This window comes from Dermacentor silvarum, chromosome 2 (genome assembly GCF_013339745.2).
Source record: "Dermacentor silvarum isolate Dsil-2018 chromosome 2, BIME_Dsil_1.4, whole genome shotgun sequence".
Classification (NCBI taxonomy): Eukaryota; Metazoa; Arthropoda; class Arachnida; order Ixodida; family Ixodidae; genus Dermacentor; species Dermacentor silvarum.
The window spans coordinates 137,781,447-137,803,276 of NC_051155.1; the positions used below are offsets into that span (position 1 = coordinate 137,781,447).

The window sequence follows — 21,830 nt, forward strand, 5'->3', positions numbered from 1 at the left end:
CAGGCAAAACTTTGCTGTCGCTCACAGAATTCCCCAAATTTCCCTACATTCAATACGAAAGCGCTAGTCTAGGTACTTAGCACCTCAATCTCCCCCGTGCTCGCCCAGCCAGACCCAGCTTCTTGAACCGCGAAGCACCGCGACCGGAGAGCATTCGACGTAGTGCTTGCAAAGCAAAATCAAACAAATCGAAGCGGAGGATTGCTGCCGCCAGGCGCCGAGAGTAGAGTTTGCGCGTTTACCGGACTGCTGGGCGCCGTTGATAGCGCATTTACTGCTGTTGTGCGTCGCAACCCAATCCTTCCGATTCGTTGCTTCTATAATCCGTGTGCCGCACTGACAGCGGACATCATCGCAAGATGACGATCATCACGCAACCCTTGACGGAAAAGAAGCTGGCCAAGTCGCCGCAGGCCAAGCCTCTCGTTCAGCATGAGTCGGTGAGTTAGGCTTACGTAAAAAAAAAGGATATCGCCGCAGTTGCCACCTCGGTTGTCGATATGACTGGTTTTCGCTTCCGCTCTGGCCGAACAGACGGAGGAAGTGGGCGCGCGAGCACACTGGGTCGACTGCGCGTTATCCTCCCAAACGCGCGAAGCGTCAGCGGTAGCATTGCCCACGTCGTTTATGTAATGTTTGAAATGGTGTTTGTTTCGGACCAACTCAATTCGCTTGGTCGTTGTCGCAATGCATGGCGCGTCAAGCCAGTCGCCAACGTTTTTAGTAAGTTAACGTACTGTTGAGACTGCATCGAAAAGTAAAGGCAATGGCAGTTTCCTTTCGGAGTGGTTTCTGTTGGCTCGGATTCGCCTGCATTTTATACGTTTCTTTCTCTTTTACCACTTTCGAGCTCTTCTCTTTTCGTTCTTTCCGTCGATACCGTCAGCCTTTCAAAGCGTTACTGGCGTTACCAAAACAAAACGCTTATTTGGCCTTCCGCGGCACGGTATCGAGTTGTCCACTATGCCAGTGCGCGTGGTGCAGAGACGGTTTCCTGGAAACGAATGCGCTACTCCGGATACACCGGCGTGTTGATCAGCAAGAAGCGTCTGCGTAGTCTTGAACCCGGCACTTTTGGACTGTGGCCCAGCTGCCTCGGGCGCCGCTCTTTTGACACCACTTCATGTGCAGCGCTCCTGTGGCGAAAACAAGGATGCCTCAGAGGCTGCTGCCTCTTTCGTGAAGAATCACTTATTTTGAGAACAGGAGTTTCGCGCTGCTCTGCTGCTGTTCATGCCCGCAGTGCTCGCGCCACGGCCAAAATACCGATGTCGACAACGCACGGTCGCCGGCGTGTTGCGCCCTTGCCAAGAGGACATGCCGTACATGTACTTAAAGAAGCGCTTGCGATATGTCTTTTTTTTTTTTTTTTTTTTGCAACACTCCTCCGCATTGCAGATGAGGCTGCCGGCAACGTCTTCAGCTTTCAAGAGTACGTGCAGCGCGCCATATCACCGACTTGGCGCTCGAGCGTCGTGTATGTCGCGGTGAATGCATGCAGATGGTTCGTGTCGTTGAGGCGTACGAAAGGGCGGATCGCGTTCAAGTAAACGCTGTGCGGATAGTGTGATCGAGCGCTCAGGTGTCCCAAGCGCTTGCCTCAAATATCAGCCTTGGCACGCTTTCAGCTAGCTGCGCGAAGCGACCCTGCGACTAGTCCAATGCCTCCTTTCACTAGTCTTTCCAATGAGCAGTCGTTAGGTGTGTAATAAATTTCACAGTACAGCTGCTGCTGCAAGTGTCTCGTAATGTATACTGTACTGTAGGATATCTACTTGTGTTTCCGACCTTTGTCGCAAAATGATTGTATATTTCAGACGTTGCACTTTTGTTTTCCTCCTTGTTTAGGTAATATACTTACTCATTTGCAATCCTCTGACGTTACACTGAATAAAATTGTATAAAAGGATTGCTACAGCTGAGCAAGATGAAATAACTATATGTGATCTTTCGTGCTGTTTCTTAGAAGTCAGGAGAAATAACGAGTCTCTCCAACACAGTCTGTCTAGCAGTTTGCATAGCTGAATATAATCTTTGCTTATGTAAAATTGAGCTATGACAAACGTTTTTGCCATGTTGAGTTCCAGGAGGCCTTAACATATCCGTGAATAATCTGTTCACTTTATTGTCTTTCGTTTTCATCGTGCCTATTAATATTTCGTGGTATACGAGAGCTGTCACGTTGATTTGGAACGCATAAACTGCTGACATTAAGCAGTGGCTGCAAATGTTTTGCAAAGAAAAATTTGTTTTGAAACGGGACAGTCTTGTGCAAGGAATTGACGTGCTGCTTGGCCTGCTGGTTGAGTATGGGGATAAGCAGCCTATAAACAGAGGCAGTGTAGCGATGGGAGTATCAGTATGTTTGCCTGCCCCCCAGTTTTCACTTATGTACTTTACAGGAGGCATCTGCCAAAAAGAAAGCAGACTGGATCCTGTTTTCTATACAGCAGCAAACAGTGTCAGTGCCGAGTTTCAGTCAAACAAAATACAGCCAACACTTTGCAGTGAAGCAGCGTTTTCATTTTTCTTGTACTTTATTTATCTTGACCTTGTAAAAAAGTTGTCATTTGTAATATACTCCAGAAATTCATATTTTATTAATGTTTATGCGCTATTTGTTTATGTTTAAGCTGCATGCTTTACCCAAACTGTTGTGTGCTATGCACGGTAAGATATTTTGTCATGTGGGGCATCAAGAAATAAGTCACTGAGAAGAACGGCAGGTTTTAGGCAAGCTAAAGTTTTGCAATAAATATAAATAAGCATTAATCTTTCTTACGAGGTTTATGCTACCACGACAGCTGTAGTGTTGCGCTGCTGAGCTCGAGGTCGCGGGTTTGATCCCAGTTGCAGTAGCGACATTTCGATGGGTGCGAAATGCAAAATTGCTCATTTACTTAGATTCAGGTGCCCTGTTGAATAACTCCAGGTGGTCAAAATTATTCCAAAGTGACCTGCTACGGCATGCCTCGTACTCGGATCATGGTTTTGGCACTCAAAACCCAAGAATTTGAATTTGAACTACGTTTATGCTGCTTGAGAACAAGATTGCCCTGGGTACTGACACTTTAGCATAAACTGGGTGGATAGCTTGTATAGACAAAGGGCCTGAAGCCATCGAGAACATTGCTTTCTCCAAAAGTGCTTCTGTACCTAGAATATTAACATCTACAGAGGATTGATGACATCATTGTCACTTACGGTGTGGCCAAATAAGACTCTGAGCATTTTGGCACAGGTTTGATGTGAGCATAGCATTAGCGTTTTGAGTCTTGGATCTCTGCATTTGCTTTGTAGTGGTTTCTGTACTTGTTTTTAATAAAAGCCACAGCACAGGTGAAAAATCTGTGGCACTACCTTAATGTAGTGCTTGTACTTTAACTGGTTGAAGGGTAGTGACAAGTGCCGCCAACCTTTGTGTCATGCTCAGTTAACTAGATGAAGTGTAATTTCAATGTCATAAGAATGATCAATAATGAGCCACATTGCCTGACATGTTTGAAACCACTGTAAATTTGTGGTTGTTTGCTGAAGGAAAGCAGTCTTGAGTACGAAGGTGGGGATTAATTGCCAAGAGAATAATAGTTGCAACAAGCATCATGTTGCACCTTTTTGTTTTAAATCATATTTCTTGCAGTTATGCTCTTTTGTTGTCGGATGATATTTGATGAAATGTAGGACTACCATACTGCTCTTCCTTTTTGCAACTAATTCTGGCGAAGTGAAACATCAACTTGGCCTTTCTAGTTCTCAAATGCAATTGAGCTCCTATGACATAAAAAATTTAAATGAAGAACACATACAAAGTCTGTGTCGAAAGCTTTGGACATTTGGATATATCAAGTGGGTGCAGATGCCGAGAAATTGGGAAACTCTGTTGCATTTCAAATAATTCTCCTGAATCTAAGTGCAGCAAGACTGTTCTTTCACCAAAGGAAAGCTTCGTGGAACTTCTGATTTGTAATGCGGTATAGACCTGTTAGTAATTTTTTTATATTTTTTTTAAGGATGTCAATAGATTAAAATGGGTGACCTTTAAAGTAGATTTTAACTTAAGGCATAACACGTGTTGTGGAGCTAGCTCTACCATGGCATCTACATCTGGGTCAGAAACTTATCTTACATCTAGACCGATGCGTTGCCTTGATGGAACACCCCGCTGGGGTGGCTCAGTCAGCTAAGGCGTTGCGCTGCTGAGCACGAGAGCGCGGGATCGAATCCCGGCCGCCGCGGCCGCATTTCGATGGAGGCGAAATGCAAAAACGCTTGTGTGCTTGCGTTGTAGTGCACGTTAAAGAACCCCAGGTGGTCAAAATTAATCCGGAGCCCTCCACTACGGCGTGCCTCATAACCAGAACTGGTTTTGGCGCGTAAAACCCCAAAAAGAAAAAGATGCCTTGATGGAACAACCAGCCCTGCCTTCCCTGAGCTTCCGTTACATTCTTAATCGCTGTTGCTCTAAGGACTCTCATTAGCTCTGATTGGTATTAACCAATGATTTTATTTTGGAACTCGTGGCAGGTGACACTTGAGAGTGGTGATTTGGGAGAGTTGATTAGGGGACATAGCAAAATGGTTTTTGTTCTGACAGACTCGAACACAGAGAAGAGGTACAGGACACACGAAACGCTTTGTGTGTCCAACGCCTCTTTTCTCATCTGTCAGCGCAAAAACCATTTCACACTTTAAAACATTATAAAAATTTGTTGAATGCGCTTCGTCATCAAAAGAAAAGAAGAGGAGAAGGCTTTTTTTTTTTAAAGATTCCTTCTGCTTGTGCTCTTCAGCCTCCCTTGATGATAAATTTCCATTTGATGTTGCAAATGTGTAGTGTGTCTTTGTAAAAGGCTTCCAAAATTTTGTGCAGTGAAAGTTTTAATGAAAGAATAGTGAAGAGGTGCTACAGTCTCTGGACCGTTGCTCTACATGAAAGAGGAATAGAGAGAAGATAACTGACATATAGTGTTGTTTACAGGTTGTGTACACATTCCAATTGCTCACTTGTTTGTGATACCTATGCACTTTTGCTTAAGCAGACAAGATTCGGTCATATAAGGTGGTGATGTAGGGTAGAGTCAAGGTCACTCTGTTTTAAGCTAAGCAAGATATCTAGCAAATTTGCTGATACTTGACCTTGTAAATTTTGGCCTGGTAAGGAAACCTGCAGCAAAATTAATCAAGATATGTCTACACAAGTGAATGTAACACAGCAAGCAAAGATATACTAATGCAATTTGTAGTGTATCGTACATATGAGACGACTGCTAGAGGCCTGTAGGAGGTATATCTACATTCAATATGTTTATGATGGGATTCAGAAAGGTTGCATGCTTTCTATTGAGACTATGCATGGTGAAATATGTAAGGAACAATTGTATCCATAACCATGAATTTTCATTGTTTTTCACTATAAAAGCTTTCAGAGTGGGGCAGGTTTTTCAAGAGGAGAGGTGCATAGCACGTATTACGTGGCAGGGTCAGAAGCCAAACACTGCAGGAATCATTTGAATACTGATTTCATATTGGCAAATCCTTTACATAATTGTCTGGCAGTGCGTTTGATGCACTAGTCACAGAAATATGAGTGTGTGTGCGTGTGTGTGTTCATCAATGTTAGTCTGAACATTTGGGAATAATACTTACTGCTTCTTAGGTTTATTAGCTACACTTTGTGCTCAGATACTGTTGCTTTTGTACAATGCAGGGTAGATAGTAAAAGGACATAGTACAGTCAACCTACGTAGCCATTATGTTAGCTACTGACCTTGTGAGAATAGGTGCAGCCTTCATGGTTCAAGTGTCCGAGCTTGATATTTCTGGTAGAACCATTTGTTGCCTCTCTCTGGCAAGGCATCTAAAGTAATCTGATCTTGCTTTTAAAGAGCATTGCCTACAATACCGAAAGTTGAGATGTATTCTCACAATACCTTGTGCTTCCCTTTTTACTTGTGCAGAAAGGATTCAGGGTCGGTATGGAATTCATACTGTCTCTGTACATATAATGAAGGAGGAATGTGTGATAGTGAAAATGCATACAATGCTTCCTGCATTTCTGCCCCACTGACCTTCTTTTCGAACCGCTGTAGGGCAACGAAGGCGACGTGGAAGGAAGCCCTGTGATAGTGACGATGCGCGCCCGTCGCGTAAGCACGACCACAACACTGTGCGTCTTTTTCACTGCATTCCTGGTGCTGGCAACAGGCATCGTCGGTGGCGTGTACCTCTATCGCCAGTTCACACACTACAAGGTTTGTCAGCTTTGCTCCTTCTTCTTCTTCTTCTTCTTCTTCTTCTTATTATTATTATTATTATTATTACTATTATTATTATTAGGGGGATTTGCCACAATGCATATGTTGTAAAAAAATGAACAAAAAGGGGCATCAAATATATGCATGCAGCCCTGTGTCATGTAACTGAGTTAGCACATTTGTTCTCATTTGTTGTTCACCCTAGCCCGGACTATGTCTCAGTGTTAGGTTGTATGGTTGAACATGGTTGCAGATCGTATTTCAATGCTAGGTAGTTCATTTGCCCCCAAAAGGAGGTTAGTGTGAAACCAGTTCTGTGGTGTGAAATCTTAGCACGTGCGGTGTTGCAGTATATAAATTCCCTGCATAAATAACAGCACTGCCAACTCAGTACAGCATTTTAAAGCGACACTAAAGACCAACGCTCAGTTAGTCTGGTAAAGTAATTTTTCAAATATCGATTTCCATTTATTTTGTGGGAGACAGTCTTCATGTCTGTATCCTGCTACCCGAGGTACATCACAATAAACAAACGATGTCTACATTTTGACTGATATCACATTGCTTTAAGAAGAATTTAATAATTGAAGAAAAGCAAATGATTGCTTTGAGGTGCTTTGCTTGTAGTTGTCTTCAAGTATCTGCTTAACTGGATGTCACACTTGTTACTTCATTGCATTTACAAAATGACACGTCCCTTCTATTCCGAGGAGCACTGATTTGCTACCGAATCTTCAAGGGGCCTTGAACAACATTTCTTTGAAGCTTCAGAAACACCTTTGAACAAGTGCGGAACCTCTCAGGAATATATAAGCAAAATAATTTTTCAACAAGACCTAGTACAAGCGTGTAGATACTTCGAGCGCGGCACTATTTACCTTTTCCACTCACCTTCAATGTCCTCTGTTCCGAAGGAGTGGTGGAGCGCCGGTGGTGATAGAGTGGCGATACCCCGCCTACACTGTTACAGAGAGCTGGCTCATCGCGACGCTGTACAGCTGCCGCGGCATTTATGCTACGCAAATGCAGCTACGTGTGGTGAAGTGCAACTGTAAGTGCACAGCAGGGTTGGAGTGCATGCTCGCGTGCTCCAGCCTGGCCGTGCTACGTGGTGCAGACTAACTTTGTCCCGCACAGATAGTAAGCAAATGCATGCAGTCTTCACACTTGGTAGTGCTCAATACGAAGATCAATATGAAGCACGTCTAGTCGGAAGCGGCCAGCATTGGTACGCATCCCTTGTAGATGCTAACTGCTATTCACCGCGAGGCACAGCAGGGATAGCGTGCATTTGGTCTGCGCTTAAGTTTTGAGTAGTTTGAAGCTAATTCAGTGTTCCAGACTAATCGAAATTAGTGAGAGCCGGAGACTACTTGTATACCTGATAAGCAGTGTGGGCAAAGTTTCATTCCTACGTGGGCCGGCGCGGCCGAGCATGAGCAGACGAGGATTGGTTCGCACTTCATGATTGATGTCAGCTACTGTAGCAGCCGTGTATGGGAATCTGCTATATGACAAAATATGGCAACCCCAAAAAAGTGAGGAGGACGCTTTTGTTGAAAAGAGAATGTTTGAGAAAAAGGTGACTTAACGCTCTGCTTGTGAGGCCCACATGCCACGCACAAGTGCAAAATTTGCATGGCATGTTCACAGCAGCCTATGCTATCCGTGAAGTATGTTTTTTCACCTAGCTCAAGGGGTGGTTCAGTACCCGTTTAGAACACAATTGCTCACACTTTGTGCTTATCACAGAGTAAGGCAGTGAAATATGCCTGTGGTACCATTCACTGTGTGAGTGTTACAGTGGGGGAACGATGGTGATATCATTTCACACTTCAGCAGTTGCACCCCCAACAGCATCGACTCGTCTTGGCGACTGCATGCATGTCTAGAAATGTTGGTCCAGCAGTAGGTGTTGTACTACACATGACCCAAACTAGATTATCCATTTAGCCAATGTATTCTAAGTACACTGGTCGTGTGCCAATTTGGTCCACTTTCTTACTCTTACTTCTCTCCCTATTTCCTGTTTTGAAGTTTTCTATTTTTAAATTTCATGGGTTTACAGTTGCTCCCGATCATTCTTGTAGTCTTCATACTATGACGCATTTAGCGTCCCTCAAATTGAAAAAAAAAAAAAAAAAACATGAAATTCTCATGACCCTACTAGGTATTCTGCTAACTTTCTTTGCTTGACTCTGGGGTAACAAATATTTCTGCTTATGTGCCCCTATTTTACTAATAAACTCTGGTTATTTCTGTTGCTTTGATACTTATTGCCTACATAAACGAACCACCATGTATATCTTTCATCTGTGCAGTTGGTTAAATGAAGCAATTTGAAACAGTCAGGCATGCTTTTGTATAACAGAAATTGCACTATTCGATGTCAACTAGACTTGGGAGCCTGTTGGCTAGGCCGCTTTCTACCGAATGTAAGGCTCGCTGTTAGGTCTGGTTGGGTGTTCGTGCGTATGTATATGTATACCTTGAACATCAGTTGTGCTTTATTCTGAACTGGACGAATTGTCTCCATACTTCTGATAATGTGTTGTAAGCCAGATGGTTCTGTGACATGACGCAAAAACATGGTCAAAACAAGTGCAGAATTGATCAAGACTGGTTCAAAATAAAATAACATGATTCAGAATAATGTAAAAGAAAGGAATAATCAAGCATTAAGTGCATTAATTGGCAGAAACTCGTGAAAATCCTTTAATGTGATTTCATGTCGTCGTGGTCACATGCAAAAACAAGTTCTCAAAACAGGGTCAAAACAAGTGCAGAATTGATAAAAACTGGTTCAAAATAAACTAACATGATTCAGAATCATTTAAAAGATATGAATACTCATGAATTAATCGAATTAATTAACAGAAATTTGTTAAAATCACTTCTAACTATCACCAGCAAAGGCTTTGGCTCCATGTGCGTGGCAGTTTCCCACCAGTTGTACCTTGGCACAGGTATCAATCCATCATCCGTTTTGATACCTAAATTAATTTTCATTAATTAATTTAGGTATCAAAATGGATGATGGATTGCTAAACACAAGATAAACAAAGGATAAAACAAGATAAACACAAGGAAAACATCGGTGAATGACTGCTTCGCACTTCCCCAGCTTTCACGTTGAGTGGAACTGCATTACCGCCGAGTTTACCAAGGCCACTGTCCCGGACCGATACCTAATTTTTTTTTACCTGGCTCTACAGACACTGTGAAGGCTAGGCCAGTCTCAATCTTTCACTAATGGATTTCGGTGTTGCGTACGGCGGCTTGGGCACATGAAATTTCCGGCGGAGTTTGGCAACCACGGGGGCGCCGCGCCGCTGAGCCGAAATAGTTCTGTGTAAACAGTCTGCTGTATCAAGTGAACTCTCAATTGGCAGCTGTTTCCTCAGAGAAACGGGCTGTTGTATGGGATTGATAAAGTAATGAATCAACTGTGTCAGGTATTGTGACAATCACAGGCTTCATTCATAGACCCGAAGAGCAGCCAACGAATACTAGTGATGCTAACTTGGTGCTTTAGCGTCGTGTTACACTTGTATAGGGAGTGCAACATCATAATCATTGAGTGCTCGCAATCTTGCACACATTTTTTCATGCCTCAGTAAGGTGGCTGTCGGGATGCCTAGCAAACCCCACAATAACTCTCTTCCACAGGCTGCATTGCTGTCTCGTAGTAAGAGAAATTACGTGTTGTCATGGCTCCAGGTTGCCCCTTTGAGAGGCCTCCACCACAAGTAGTCAGCAAGACAGCCAACAGGTTCCAAGCTGAAAGCTTAAGAGGAAGCTTTAGCTCGGGGCCTCCTATCTAAATACATGGGAAAGCAGAAATAGTTCTTGGCAACCACAGCACCAAATTTTGATGAGGCTTTTTTTTTTATTTATTTAAAAGAAAAGGTTAAAATCTAGTTACTGTTGTTGCAAATTTTTGATACAGGTCGTCAATTTTCTGATAAAAATTGACAAAAATCTCACATTTTCAGAAAACAAAGCTTTCAAATTTACAACTCTAACTTAGCAATGAAAAATGATATAGCAATTCTGTAAATTGCACTTAATAGTACATCTGAAGTGGACAAAATTTGTATATTATACGTGGCTCTAAACTAGACCACTAATTTGAGACTAGAACTTTTGTAAAACCCTTGTAAACAATGTAACAAATTCAGTGTACGATATCAATTGACATATCAAATATGCTTTGGATGCTCTTATGAATTCAGTTTACAGTACTACGATATCTGTCCTAGGTGCAGAGCTACAAATTTGTAACCTTCGTGTGTCTGTTTTTTGTTTTTGTTTTTTCACTTGCCAATTTTGAAAATTTTATTAAAGAAATTCAGGCCCCAAATCGAAATTACGCTTCCAACAGTCACTAGAATTTAACTTTATCTCTCAAATGCAACACATTTCATTAAAATAGGCCCAGGGGTTTTCACAGAAAAACATTTCTACGTTTTACACGTATTTGAATAAGCGGCATTCAAGTTGGGCCCGAGATAAAGCTTCCGCTTAAGCAGGTCACCAAGGATAGATGGCATGAATGTGTTGTTTTCAACTAAATGAAAAAGTGAGTGTGCAGTGGCGTAGCCAGAAATATGTTTTTCAGGGAAGGGGGCAGGTCGCATACTAACAAAGAAATTTCATGAGGGGCCGGCACAGCAGGCATGACAGTTCTGTATGACAGTTCTTACGGGGCCTACGAAGCTTTGCAGGGCAGCCAAATTACACGTGTGGAAAATATATAGGCGTGTGCGAATATTTGAAACTTTCGAATAACGAATCGAATAATCACTATTTGTAAATGCGAATGTTTTTGTAATGTTTTTTCTAATATTTCAAAATGTCACTTGCGCCAAAAGAAACATAAAATTTGAGCAAAATTACAGTAAATTTCTGCCCTCGTGGGGATGGTGTAGACCTAAAACATGAGAACTTGCATAGTGGAGCAGGCTACGTCACTTGGGTAGCCATACTTTACATGCTGTACACAGTACAGTGATTATTTGCGCTCTCAAGAGAGCAAATAATCTGAAGAGGCTACTCATTTGCTCCTAATGCTTCATTTGTGCTTTAATAAGCAACACTTCATAATGTACTATGTAATGGTAGGAACTTGCTAATTTTAAGAAAACTGTGATGTGAACATCGTTTTATAATTGTGATAACGGCTATTTTTTATTCGAAAAGTATTCGATTCAGTCTCAAAAATCACTATTCGCACACCTCTAAAAAGATCCATTTATGAGTAGTACGTCCAACGTATGTGCGTATGTAAATGAGTAGTACGTCCAACGTATGTGCGTATGTGCATTAAGATGGCTAATTTTACTAGCATGGTCTGCATTGAAAGACTGTTACGGCCCATAGCAACTGCCTTATATTTGCTTCTTTTTCTACCGGTGCTAGAAAGTACCTAGGCACTAATATGTAGCTAGATGTACCTAAAAGTACCTAACAGTCCCTAGGGTTTTATAATGGTTCCTGTTATGGGTTCTTTCACCTCTCAGATGGATAGGTTGTCAAAACTAGCTGCCCTGTGCAACTTGTGTAGTTATTTTGAGCAGCTGCATGCGTGTTTGCAAAGTATTGCTTCAGTACTCATAAAATTCATAAAATACCAAGTTAAGAATTCCAGTTCAATAGTACTCTTCATAATTGTAAAACTAGCTTTTTCGTGAAGCAGTCTGTCATGCTAATGGCGACAGTCATTTTTGCAATCCGCACATATGAGCACATTTTGGCAAGATGAAGGCAACAGTCATTTTTGCAATCCGCATGTACTAGCACAGTTTGCATGTCGTGTCACAAGGAAGATGTAGGAGTGGCTCATGTGACGAAACCATGCACAAGTGACAAACCCCAACAATGCAGCTAGCATTTTGTCATCATTTAGATCATGACTGGTGCCGCCATTAGTTGGCCAAATTAGTGCAAGCCCACGGGTGAATTTGGAGAAGGGTCTAATTGGGGGGGGGGGGGTATTTTAATCCACCTAGGGTTCATTTCCGTCTCCCCCCCCCTCTTCTTTTTTTCAGGAGCTGTACCATGATGGCTCGTTTTTTTTACATGATCTGTCTTAATGGCATGTCTAGAACACAGAAATATAACTGCAAAGACTGCACTGGTCCCACCCCCTGAGAATGCCGGGACTTTAGCACTGATAGTACTAAGCATGCAAGGAGTCCTCCCCCACCCCCCTCTACTTTCTGTACATTTCATTATGAGGGTCCTCCCCTGGAAGCTGCCCTGGATTCGCCCCTGAAATAGTGCGGAAAGTCTGACTCAGTAAACGCTATGGAGGTATAGAATGTCTGCTGCTATGTGCGTTGCGATAAAAGAAGAGACCGTTTTCTCCCCATGCAGCAAGCCATTTAAAAAGTTGCAGGATACGTATGATAAAGTGGGCTTGTCATAAGCCAAAAATTGGTGATCGTTCTTAGCAAGCTGAGGTTGTTGGGATCCCATAAGGGGTTAAGCTAATAATGACTGTTACCATAAAGCTGAGGTATGTATTTTGTACTGTGAGCACTGTCGTAATAGTAAATGTGATCTCAAAGAAAGCTGCAGCAAGCAAAGGCAGCATCAAGGTGATGGGACCCAAAAGTGATGTGGACAAAATTATCATGTGTGTCCATCATGCACACGATGAGACTGTACTACAGTGAACTAGTAAGGCGCACTAACTGCATACTACATATATTGTTTCTAGCCAGTGGGAAAAAGAAAAAAGAATATTTTAAAAATAATTCAAACAGAACCTTGGTGCAACTGTTAGCAGTAAAAGGTGCTTCCTCATCTGGCTTCAAGCTATGCCTTAGCTTACTAATAAACAACAAGGTAATCATTCACAAGTTCATGGCAAAGAGCCATGAAAACAAGTTGTTGCGAAAGCGAAGTAGAGAACACCTACCCTTCTGATGATGGCAACGAAGCTCTGCATTTGTGGCCATTTATATATAAATATTTTTAGCCTTTGACAATAAAAAAATGCATAGCAATTACTATGTGCAAAGGTATAACAGAGGTGCAAGACCACAGTGCAAGCAGTTTGTGCGAGGTAGCTTATTGTAATTTAAATTATGGTGGTTTATGCTGATAGTAATGGAAAGTGATCTTAAATTTTTGTCTGGCTCTTAGTGCTTTCAGCGCACACTGACTTGGCTTAAGTGAGGCTGCTTCCTTGTGTTAAGTACTACTGTGTAGCTTTGAGGCTTAGCATAATAAATAACTTGCCATTTAAATAGAATAGTTAGTATGGCATTAGTTCATGAATAAAATATCGGATATGTGAAAGTAACTAAATATGGCAAGATGCTATGACTATTGTGTGGTGATATTAGAATATAAGCCACTATGTTGCTAATATCAGTCCATCTGCTTGGAACAGCTATGTGGGCAGGTTGGTTAAGCATCGAGAATAATGTATGCACAAATAGGCAACCACAATAAGAGTACAAATCTACTTGTCAGGGTCTTAAAGAACATGCTTCTGTCAAAGTACTAAAATGAACCACACAAAGGAAATGTTTGCTGCCATTGGCAAAGTGATATCAATCAAGTGGCAATGAGTATGTTGTGACTGAAACTGAACTGTAAACAGTTATAGAAACTGAAACAAACTTTAGGTAAAAGTAACCCTTGAGTGTGTGTTTTGTTAAAGGGACCCTGAACCACCCCACTTGGGCTTGGGGAAAAAACAGTCCGTGAATAGCATACGCTGCTGTGAACATCTCAGCCAAATTTTGCACTCATGCACTGAATGTGGATTTCTCAAGTGGAGCGCGAAGTCACCTTTCTCTCAAATGCTCTTTTTAGCAGAAGCCTACTCCTCACTCTTTTCTGGGCGCTTTATTTCGTAATACAGCAGATTGCCATATGCGGCTGCTATTGGCCAATAGTTGACAACAATCGAGAAGGGTGTTTCGATCTGTTTGGATCGGTGTGCTTCTTCATGCTGTTATTTTGTGTCATACTGTTACTTTGTATATTTATTGACAAAGTTTAATAAACAGGCTGAAGTAAGCGAAAATCTGCTTTCTAATTTTGATAATAATTACGTACTTCCGGAAGAAGCCGACTATAGCCTGCTCCTGCTCGGCCACGGCTGTCCACATAGGAATTAAACTTTGACCACCCTGCTTATCAGTGTCGTGGCCATCGGGTCTCACTAATTTCTACTAGTTTTGAACACTCAACTAGCCTCGAACCACAAGCATCCATGTCAGACCCCATGCACGCTTGCTCACTACTGCCCTCTCCTGGTTAGACGCCTTGGCAGGCTTCACTTCGTATTGAGCGTGATAGTACTTCAAAATGCACAAGTTGGATGTGGCTACTCTCTGTCGATCAAGCTGGTGCAGGATAAAGCCGGTCCGCACCATGTTGCATGGTTAGATTGGAGCATGTGAGCGTAAGCAAAGCAAACGCTGCACATACGTACTACAGTTGCATGTAGCTGCGGTCTGCAACATAGCGTAGATACCACGGCCGCCGCGGGTGCCGTGACGTGTCCGCTGCCTGAATGCACTGTGGCTCGCTGAGAACAACCGCATTTGGCTACGTTTGGCGCATCGTAGGCACCAAAATCGGAAGTAGTGGCGTGTACATGAACTTCTAAAATCAAATTTGAACTGCGTGTCACAGTGGCGTTCAGTAGGTGGAACGTTGTAAGCACGCCCCACTTCGCTGTAGCCTTCGCAGTGCAAGGCATTGAAGAAGGAACGGGAGCACAGTGAACAGGATCATACACGACCATTGATTGCCAATAACTCCGCCGCTTCTGAACGCATTGAAATTCTTTTTGCGGCAAAGTCTGAAAAAGCTTAATTTAACTTCAAATTGCATTTCTCGGTTTTGATAAATAGTGGTTCAGGGCACCTTTGACTAATGTGTCATTAATCATATATTTTCCTTTTGTGGTAAATTGATTTGAGACGAATAGGGGTTGTGATAATTCACACGAGTCGTTTTCATTCAGAAGTCTGAGAATTCAGCAGAGAAAGAAGTCCAACAGGCAAGACAAGGCATTCATAAGCGTTCTCATAACTTGATCATATATTTCCAACTAGTACATTCCTTCACTGTGTTGCATTTCCTATGCCTAAAATCTTGTGTTTGCACATGCCCAACAGCGATATTTATGTGATAAGCATATTAAATTTGCTTTTCTTTTCTTTTAAACTCTCACTTTCCTCTTGGTTATGCAGGTCCGCCACTTCCGCGGATGGTGTGGTGTGCCATATGTGTCAGACTCCAAGATGCCACCAGTGATGTCAGGCTCGGATTTCTTGCGCCAGAGCTCAAATGGTGCTTACGGTTCATCACCAGAAGTTGCCAACTCCATTGTAGACCCTGTTAGGGACAACAACATTTTTCAGGTAAGGTTCTGGGCCTCTCTTCATGCAGTTATGAATGTGTATCCTCTTGCCAGAAAAGTGAAAACCAGCCCGTCATTGTGTTGAACAGCTGGCTGGCCTTTACATTTTTGCAGTAGAGAGTGTTTAGTAGTTATCACTTGTAAAGACTATCAAAAGTAAAGTGCAGCAAACTTTTGCATCACACAAAACATATTTGTATGATACTGCAAGCTAGAGAGAAGGCTCAGTGCCAGTTAGTGCAAACAGTTGTATCAGAGGCAACCCACAAAATTTCATGCTTTTCATTCTGAAACTGGGAAATAGGTGCAGCTCACTGAAAGTGACACAGAGCGAAATCTCAGCATGACCTTGAATCAAGGTGCCCACACACACCTAGTGTCTGACACAGCTCCACATGCAAGGCAAGCTTTAATATATCTAAGAGGCAAAAAAAAAAAAAATACCATTGGGACCGCTCCCACTGCACCACATGTGATTCTGGGATTGATGCAATATCTTCCCTAATCTATGGTTGTGCCGTTCACTGCCGTCATCCTGTCTGCTGGTATCATGCATGACAGGGTAATTTAGGTGCTGTTACGGTAAAACCTCGTTATAAGAGACACAGTTATAATAGACATTTGAGAATGGTTTGGTTGGTTTTCCTATGTTCACCTTGTTAATATCGCATACAAGAGACATGGTTACAAGAGACACTCGGTTACTAAGGGCAGCTATATCTGCAGCCGGATGTCATTCCTCGAATGGTTGCGACTACAAATTGTGCTGAACTTTCTGTCATTATGCTTTTATAATCGCTGTCGCGCTCCCACACTGACTCTGCAACAGAGTACCATTGAGTTGGATTTCCGTCGCAGTGTCCTTGGTGCTGGTCTTTTTGTATGCCGGTACTAGTTGGACTCCAAAGCCATCGCCGTGTTTCCGTGAGACAGCTCTGTTCGAACCGAATCGTTGGGAGCCAAACAGCGCGGAGCGACCAGCCCCGTTATCTTGCTGTGAATCTTTGCTACATCTAGGCTTTGCACCTCGCTCTTCCCTTTCCTGTTTCGTGCTGCTGTCGCTCTGTCCACAGTTCGTATCCCCCCAGCCCCTCTTCTCCGCTCGTGCGCCTACTAGGTTGCGTAGAACTAAACGGCAGGAGGGAAGTCATCATAAAAGCACAGTCGTGCCGAGGCTAAAGACAGCTGACACAAAGAAAGAAAAACGAATGCCGCATCTCGTGTTATGTTCGCCTGTGAGTGGACATTAGACTCCCAGGAGTTGTACGGTACAGAGTAGCTGTGCGCCGTTTACGGCTAGCACACAGCCCTATTATTCGGGCTGGAGGAGGAGGATGACGAGGACATTGCAGGGCAGAAAGTGTAAGAGCACTTTCTCTACGAACATCTAAGAGCACTTCAAAAGAATTGTGAGCAACAGGAAGGCTTGCAAAGTGAAGTGCTTCTTTAAGCCACTCTGAGCAATTTCCTGTTTACGTGTTTTAACACACTTTGGTGCTGATGTATAATAAAGTGATCTGGTCCGACTTCCTCCGTGTTTTTTGAATTCTTTGTTACAGGAGACATGTTTCCCGGGTCCCTTGAGTGTCTCTTGTAGTGGAGGCTTACTGTAATTAATGATCTGTGCAGTTGCTAGCCGTATGGCTTTGCTGCAATTACTCTGGTTACACACACTTATCTGTTTTTAAAAAATTGAGCTCAAGTGAGATTTCGTTGCAGTTGTCAGTTAAGATGATTGAGACCAACTTCCAGTGCACTTTACTGCTCACTTTTTTAGGGATCCCTGCAACACTTTTTGGACGTGAATAAACCTTATGTCGCTAGACAGGGCTGTTTGTGTGCGGGTGCGGCCACTGCTAGTGAAAACACGGCACCCCCGTGGCAGCGCTTCGCAAAGCACCAGCAATGGTGCTTCACGAAGCGATGCTACGGGCTCCCGTGTTCCTGCTAGCAGTGGCCACACCTCTATGTCTGAGCCAAATATTCCAGTACATGCAACAGGGAGCCTACAATTCTATGTAAAAGACCACATGCCCTTTCCTTTAAAATTCTGGAAATCCCTGCTGATTCCATAGTGCACCAATTAACTCTATGGCTATTGGCCAGATTCCTCTGGACAGGACAACTAAGGAGTGAGTGCCTTTGGCCGGGCCAGCAATGGAGAAATCTTATGAATGATTATGCGGTGCTGCCATTAGGTAGCAGAGAACAGTACCAATGCTGATGCTATCTGTGGCTTTGGAAATAGCCAGCACAACAGACCAATCTTGTAGGCTGTGCCGATATCAGAGCTTAGCACGAGGGCTGGTAGAGCAGTGCAGGAATTGCTGGGCATCGGCACAGCTTTGAGCACAGTTGAAACATCAAAAATAGGAAAGGGGGACAAGACATAGCAAGGGAAGCATTTCATTAGCCGCGTTTACATGAATGCGACAGTAGCGCATCACATTTCCAAGCGCATTTGAGAAAGGCGATGCGACGCCGTTTACATGTAGCGCATTAACTCTCGCGAGAACGTAGCGCAACATGGTATCGTATGAGGTAAGTGCAGCCCACTTCCGGTGTAACTGGTTTCCGGCAGTGGCCGAGTGCGTAAAGGAAACGCGAGTTGACACTTACTCGCGAGCAATAGGACCATGCGATGCACCTGCTTTTTCAGCCGCCATGTTTGTTTCATGTCTCGCAGTGCGGCAGCGGCTGCGCCACTGGTTGGTTGGCCAGTTGTAGTCCCGCAGCGAATGCTTTCCCATAATTCCTGATGCGATACGCTTCTGTTTACATGCACCACTGAAATGCGCATTCTCCATCTCAAACTACCCTTGTTTGGCACATTGGATGCGATACGCCTTCCTAGCGAATTACCTCGTTTACATACGCTTGAAAGTTGATACGATATGCTTATGTCGTATTCATGTAAACGCCACTATTGCCAATAGATCCACTAATATGAGATGCCTTAAGAAAGTTTTGTTGCAGAAGGCAGTGGAACCTCGATTATACGTCCCCCGGTCATGCGACGACCCGAATTTTCCAAATTGGTTTGGTCCTGGCGAAACCCCCATAGAAATAGTGTATTAATAACCTCGCTTATACGACGCAATTTTACGCCGACCTGCCTCATACGACTCCTCTCTGGTACCGTCCGAGGAAAGAAGAAAAAAAGTTCTAAGCAAACGCAGGCTAGCACGTAAGCACACTGCAGCAGGCTGATAATGGGTGTGCAATTGCGTATTTACTCGAATGTAAAGCGAGGGGCGACTTTCCAGTCGCGTGAAATAAAACCGCTAATGTAACGCGAGATGAACGGAATATGAAATGGTATCTTTGTTCAAGGAATCGCAGTTCAGAAATGTTCTCTTCACTCATCATGGTCATCTCAAAAGGAGAAGGAGCTTTCGTTGGGCAGTTTTCTCGAGCAATCATTTTCGTAAATAGTTTCACTTTCGCAAAATTTCATGCTCGGCACTGAAAGCGTCCCCGACAAGTGTTTCCGGCGCTGTCCTAAGCTCTCTATCAGCGCCAAGAGAGCTGTCGGCAGTATACTTCGAGGGGTTTTGCGAGCCTTCCCTCATCTTACGTGCCGCCGAGCTTGCTTGAGATTTAAGTACTACTTAAAAGACCGCACACTCATTTCATTCAGGGTCAGTACCAAACCACTTCAAGTTTCACAGAGCTTTCCCGACTGGCCTCCCGACTGGCCTCGCATTTAAAGCGGGCCTGCCGCTGGTCCCGCCATCCGCAAATCGTCCACGTCGAGACACCAAGCCGTGGTGGACTTTTTTCGCCGCTGCTTGGTCGTCAAAATTGCTCGTCTCTCGAAGTGACCGTCATACCGAATACGCTGTGTCGCCATAACATCACGAAGGAACGCAGTCGAACCACAAAATGCCGTTGAGTATTGCAGCATCGTAACCAGCCACTACCACACTGAAAACAGTGTCGATTCCAACCAAAAACAAGTTCTGACTTCAGTCGACTTGTCTGTGGATTGGATCGAGACGTAAAGTTACAGGTTGCCAACGTAACGCTGAAAATCGCGGGATTTAGATTGTTTTAAAATGGTCAATTTTGCTGTTATTCGACTGTAACGCAAGGGTCGAGTTCAAGCAACAAAATCATGAAAAAAGAAACCCGCGTTACAATTGAATGAATACAGTAATTTTTTTAATAATTTAATGTACCTTCCTTGGAAGCAGTGCAGGTTCGTGGCATGGGCTTATTCAGGCGGTCTGTACCCGTTTTTGGGCATGACTGAGCTTCACTGCCTATATTCTTAGTTTTTCGATTATACGACACCAGGTTATACAACAGTTTTGCGTGGTCCCCTCAGTCGTATAATCGGGATTCCACTGTACTCGCCAGGTGATGCCCTCTATTGCTAGACACATTTTACACCTTTATCGTTAGGTATTGCAGGACTATACTAAGTTAAAAGATTTGCTACTACACTCTCTGCCTACTTCTGGAATGTTTGTACTGCTACTTTTTCCTGTGTGCTCAACCTCTTTAGTTGTGTCCTACAAAGTGCAGTTGGCGTGTGAATATGAAGCTAGAGAAATACAGAAACAGCGCGACACAGGACGAATGAAGAGCACAGGACAGAGCGCTGCACAGGACACAGCGCTCTGTCCTGTGCCTGTATCGCGCTGTTTCTGTATTTTTCTAGTGATGAACCAACCAGCCCCTTTGAACACGCTGTTAACAATATGAAGCTAATCTGCTGCTTCAGTTTTAGAATTCGAGAAAAAAGAACTTTCTTACTTTTGCCACATTTGTATACCATGTCTTGATGTACATTGTTGTACATCTGTAATTAGGCAGCAAGTGCAAACAAGAATGACAGCGCTAAGCATCTGATAAAGATAAATTGTGTGCAGATTATGAAGCAAACTTCATCGGTATCCTCTTTTATTATGTTGCAATGTTGCTGAATCCTGCACCACTGTGAATTGCTGCACCACTGTGAACCAGTTCGCAGTGGTTCACGTGAAGTTCAGAAATTGTGCTGCTCGATTTGTGTGGTGCAAGCACAGCGCCACGCTTGAATTCAGTGCCAATATGCAGACGTGGTGTAGGCATCATGTTAGTGCGACTAATGTGCATAGAGTGTGTAAGTTTGAGAGGTCCTGAACTGCTGGTATGGTCTGGTCGGCTTCTGAGGCATAAATACTGCCGCACTTGCATAGACACGGCACAGGTTCACGTCAGCGGGGTTTTAACGGTGCTTGCACATGTGTGCTGTGTCATCTGCTGCGCTGCTGTTTCGCACTAGTACATCTGTACCAAATTGGCACTGACAGTAGAGGGGGTGCAGCAGAATAGTGAATCAGTCCTGCACCTTTTTAAACAACCTCTGGTTTTAAACATCACCTGAATCTCGTGAACTGGTACAGGTGGTGCAGGTGAATCGAACGTACCCGGTATTACCTGAACAGCATTTATGTAATTTAGTGAAAATTATCTGCAAGTTTTTTGCAGTGTACTTACAGATATAAAGAGAATGCCCAAGGGGCACAAGGCTTCAAGTCTAGTGTGAAGAGGAGGATCTCATTTCCATCGCAGAGCAGTGTTACCAGGAAGCAGTGGCGACTTTCATAGTGCTTTATCTACTTCTCGTATGTATATTTAAGGACAGAAGAAACAGCATAGGTTGTTATCACACATTTATAAGCTTAACACTGAGTACTTGTAGTTATGCTATGCAGCTATCATTCACACCAGATATATATAGATTGTCATATCCCAGATATGACAACCTATCGGTTATAATGACCACAATTCAATGTATTTACAATTTTCTGACCCTGCCTATTGAAACTGTGTCGTGATGTAAAGAGAATTTCTTTAATTGCCAGACTGTTGCAATGAACGCTTCGAACCTAGTCACGGTAAAAAAAAGGGCACACACGAAGTACCAAAGCAGGTAAGTGCAACCAAATGGCACACAGCAGCGCGCGTGCCCCGCTCGAGTCCAATTGCAATGATGATGATGATGATACAACCTTCAAGATGAGCGAGTGACTGCTGCGCGTAGATTTTGGAAGCCGCGATGAAGCTCATGCGCTTTCAAGGCACGCCTCCAGGGTGGAGATGTACAGCATCTACAGCATAAACAGCATGGCGCAGGGGTGTGCACTGGCGCATGCACCGGTGCGATATCGGATGCCACGACGGCGTCACTCTTG

General features: G+C 43.5%; 1 protein-coding gene across 1 annotated transcript in view; it reads left to right on the forward strand.

Moving 5' to 3' along the window:
- Positions 1-135: 135 nt before the first annotated feature.
- Positions 136-21,830, forward strand: part of LOC119441820 (integral membrane protein 2B) — a 29,189-nt gene continuing 7,494 nt past the window's right edge. The window contains exons 1-3 of the mRNA XM_037706449.2: positions 136-440; positions 6,090-6,251; positions 15,476-15,646. Coding sequence (XP_037562377.1) covers positions 360-440; positions 6,090-6,251; positions 15,476-15,646 — 414 coding nt within the window. The 5' untranslated portion in view covers positions 136-359. The remainder of the gene's footprint in view (positions 441-6,089; positions 6,252-15,475; positions 15,647-21,830) is intronic.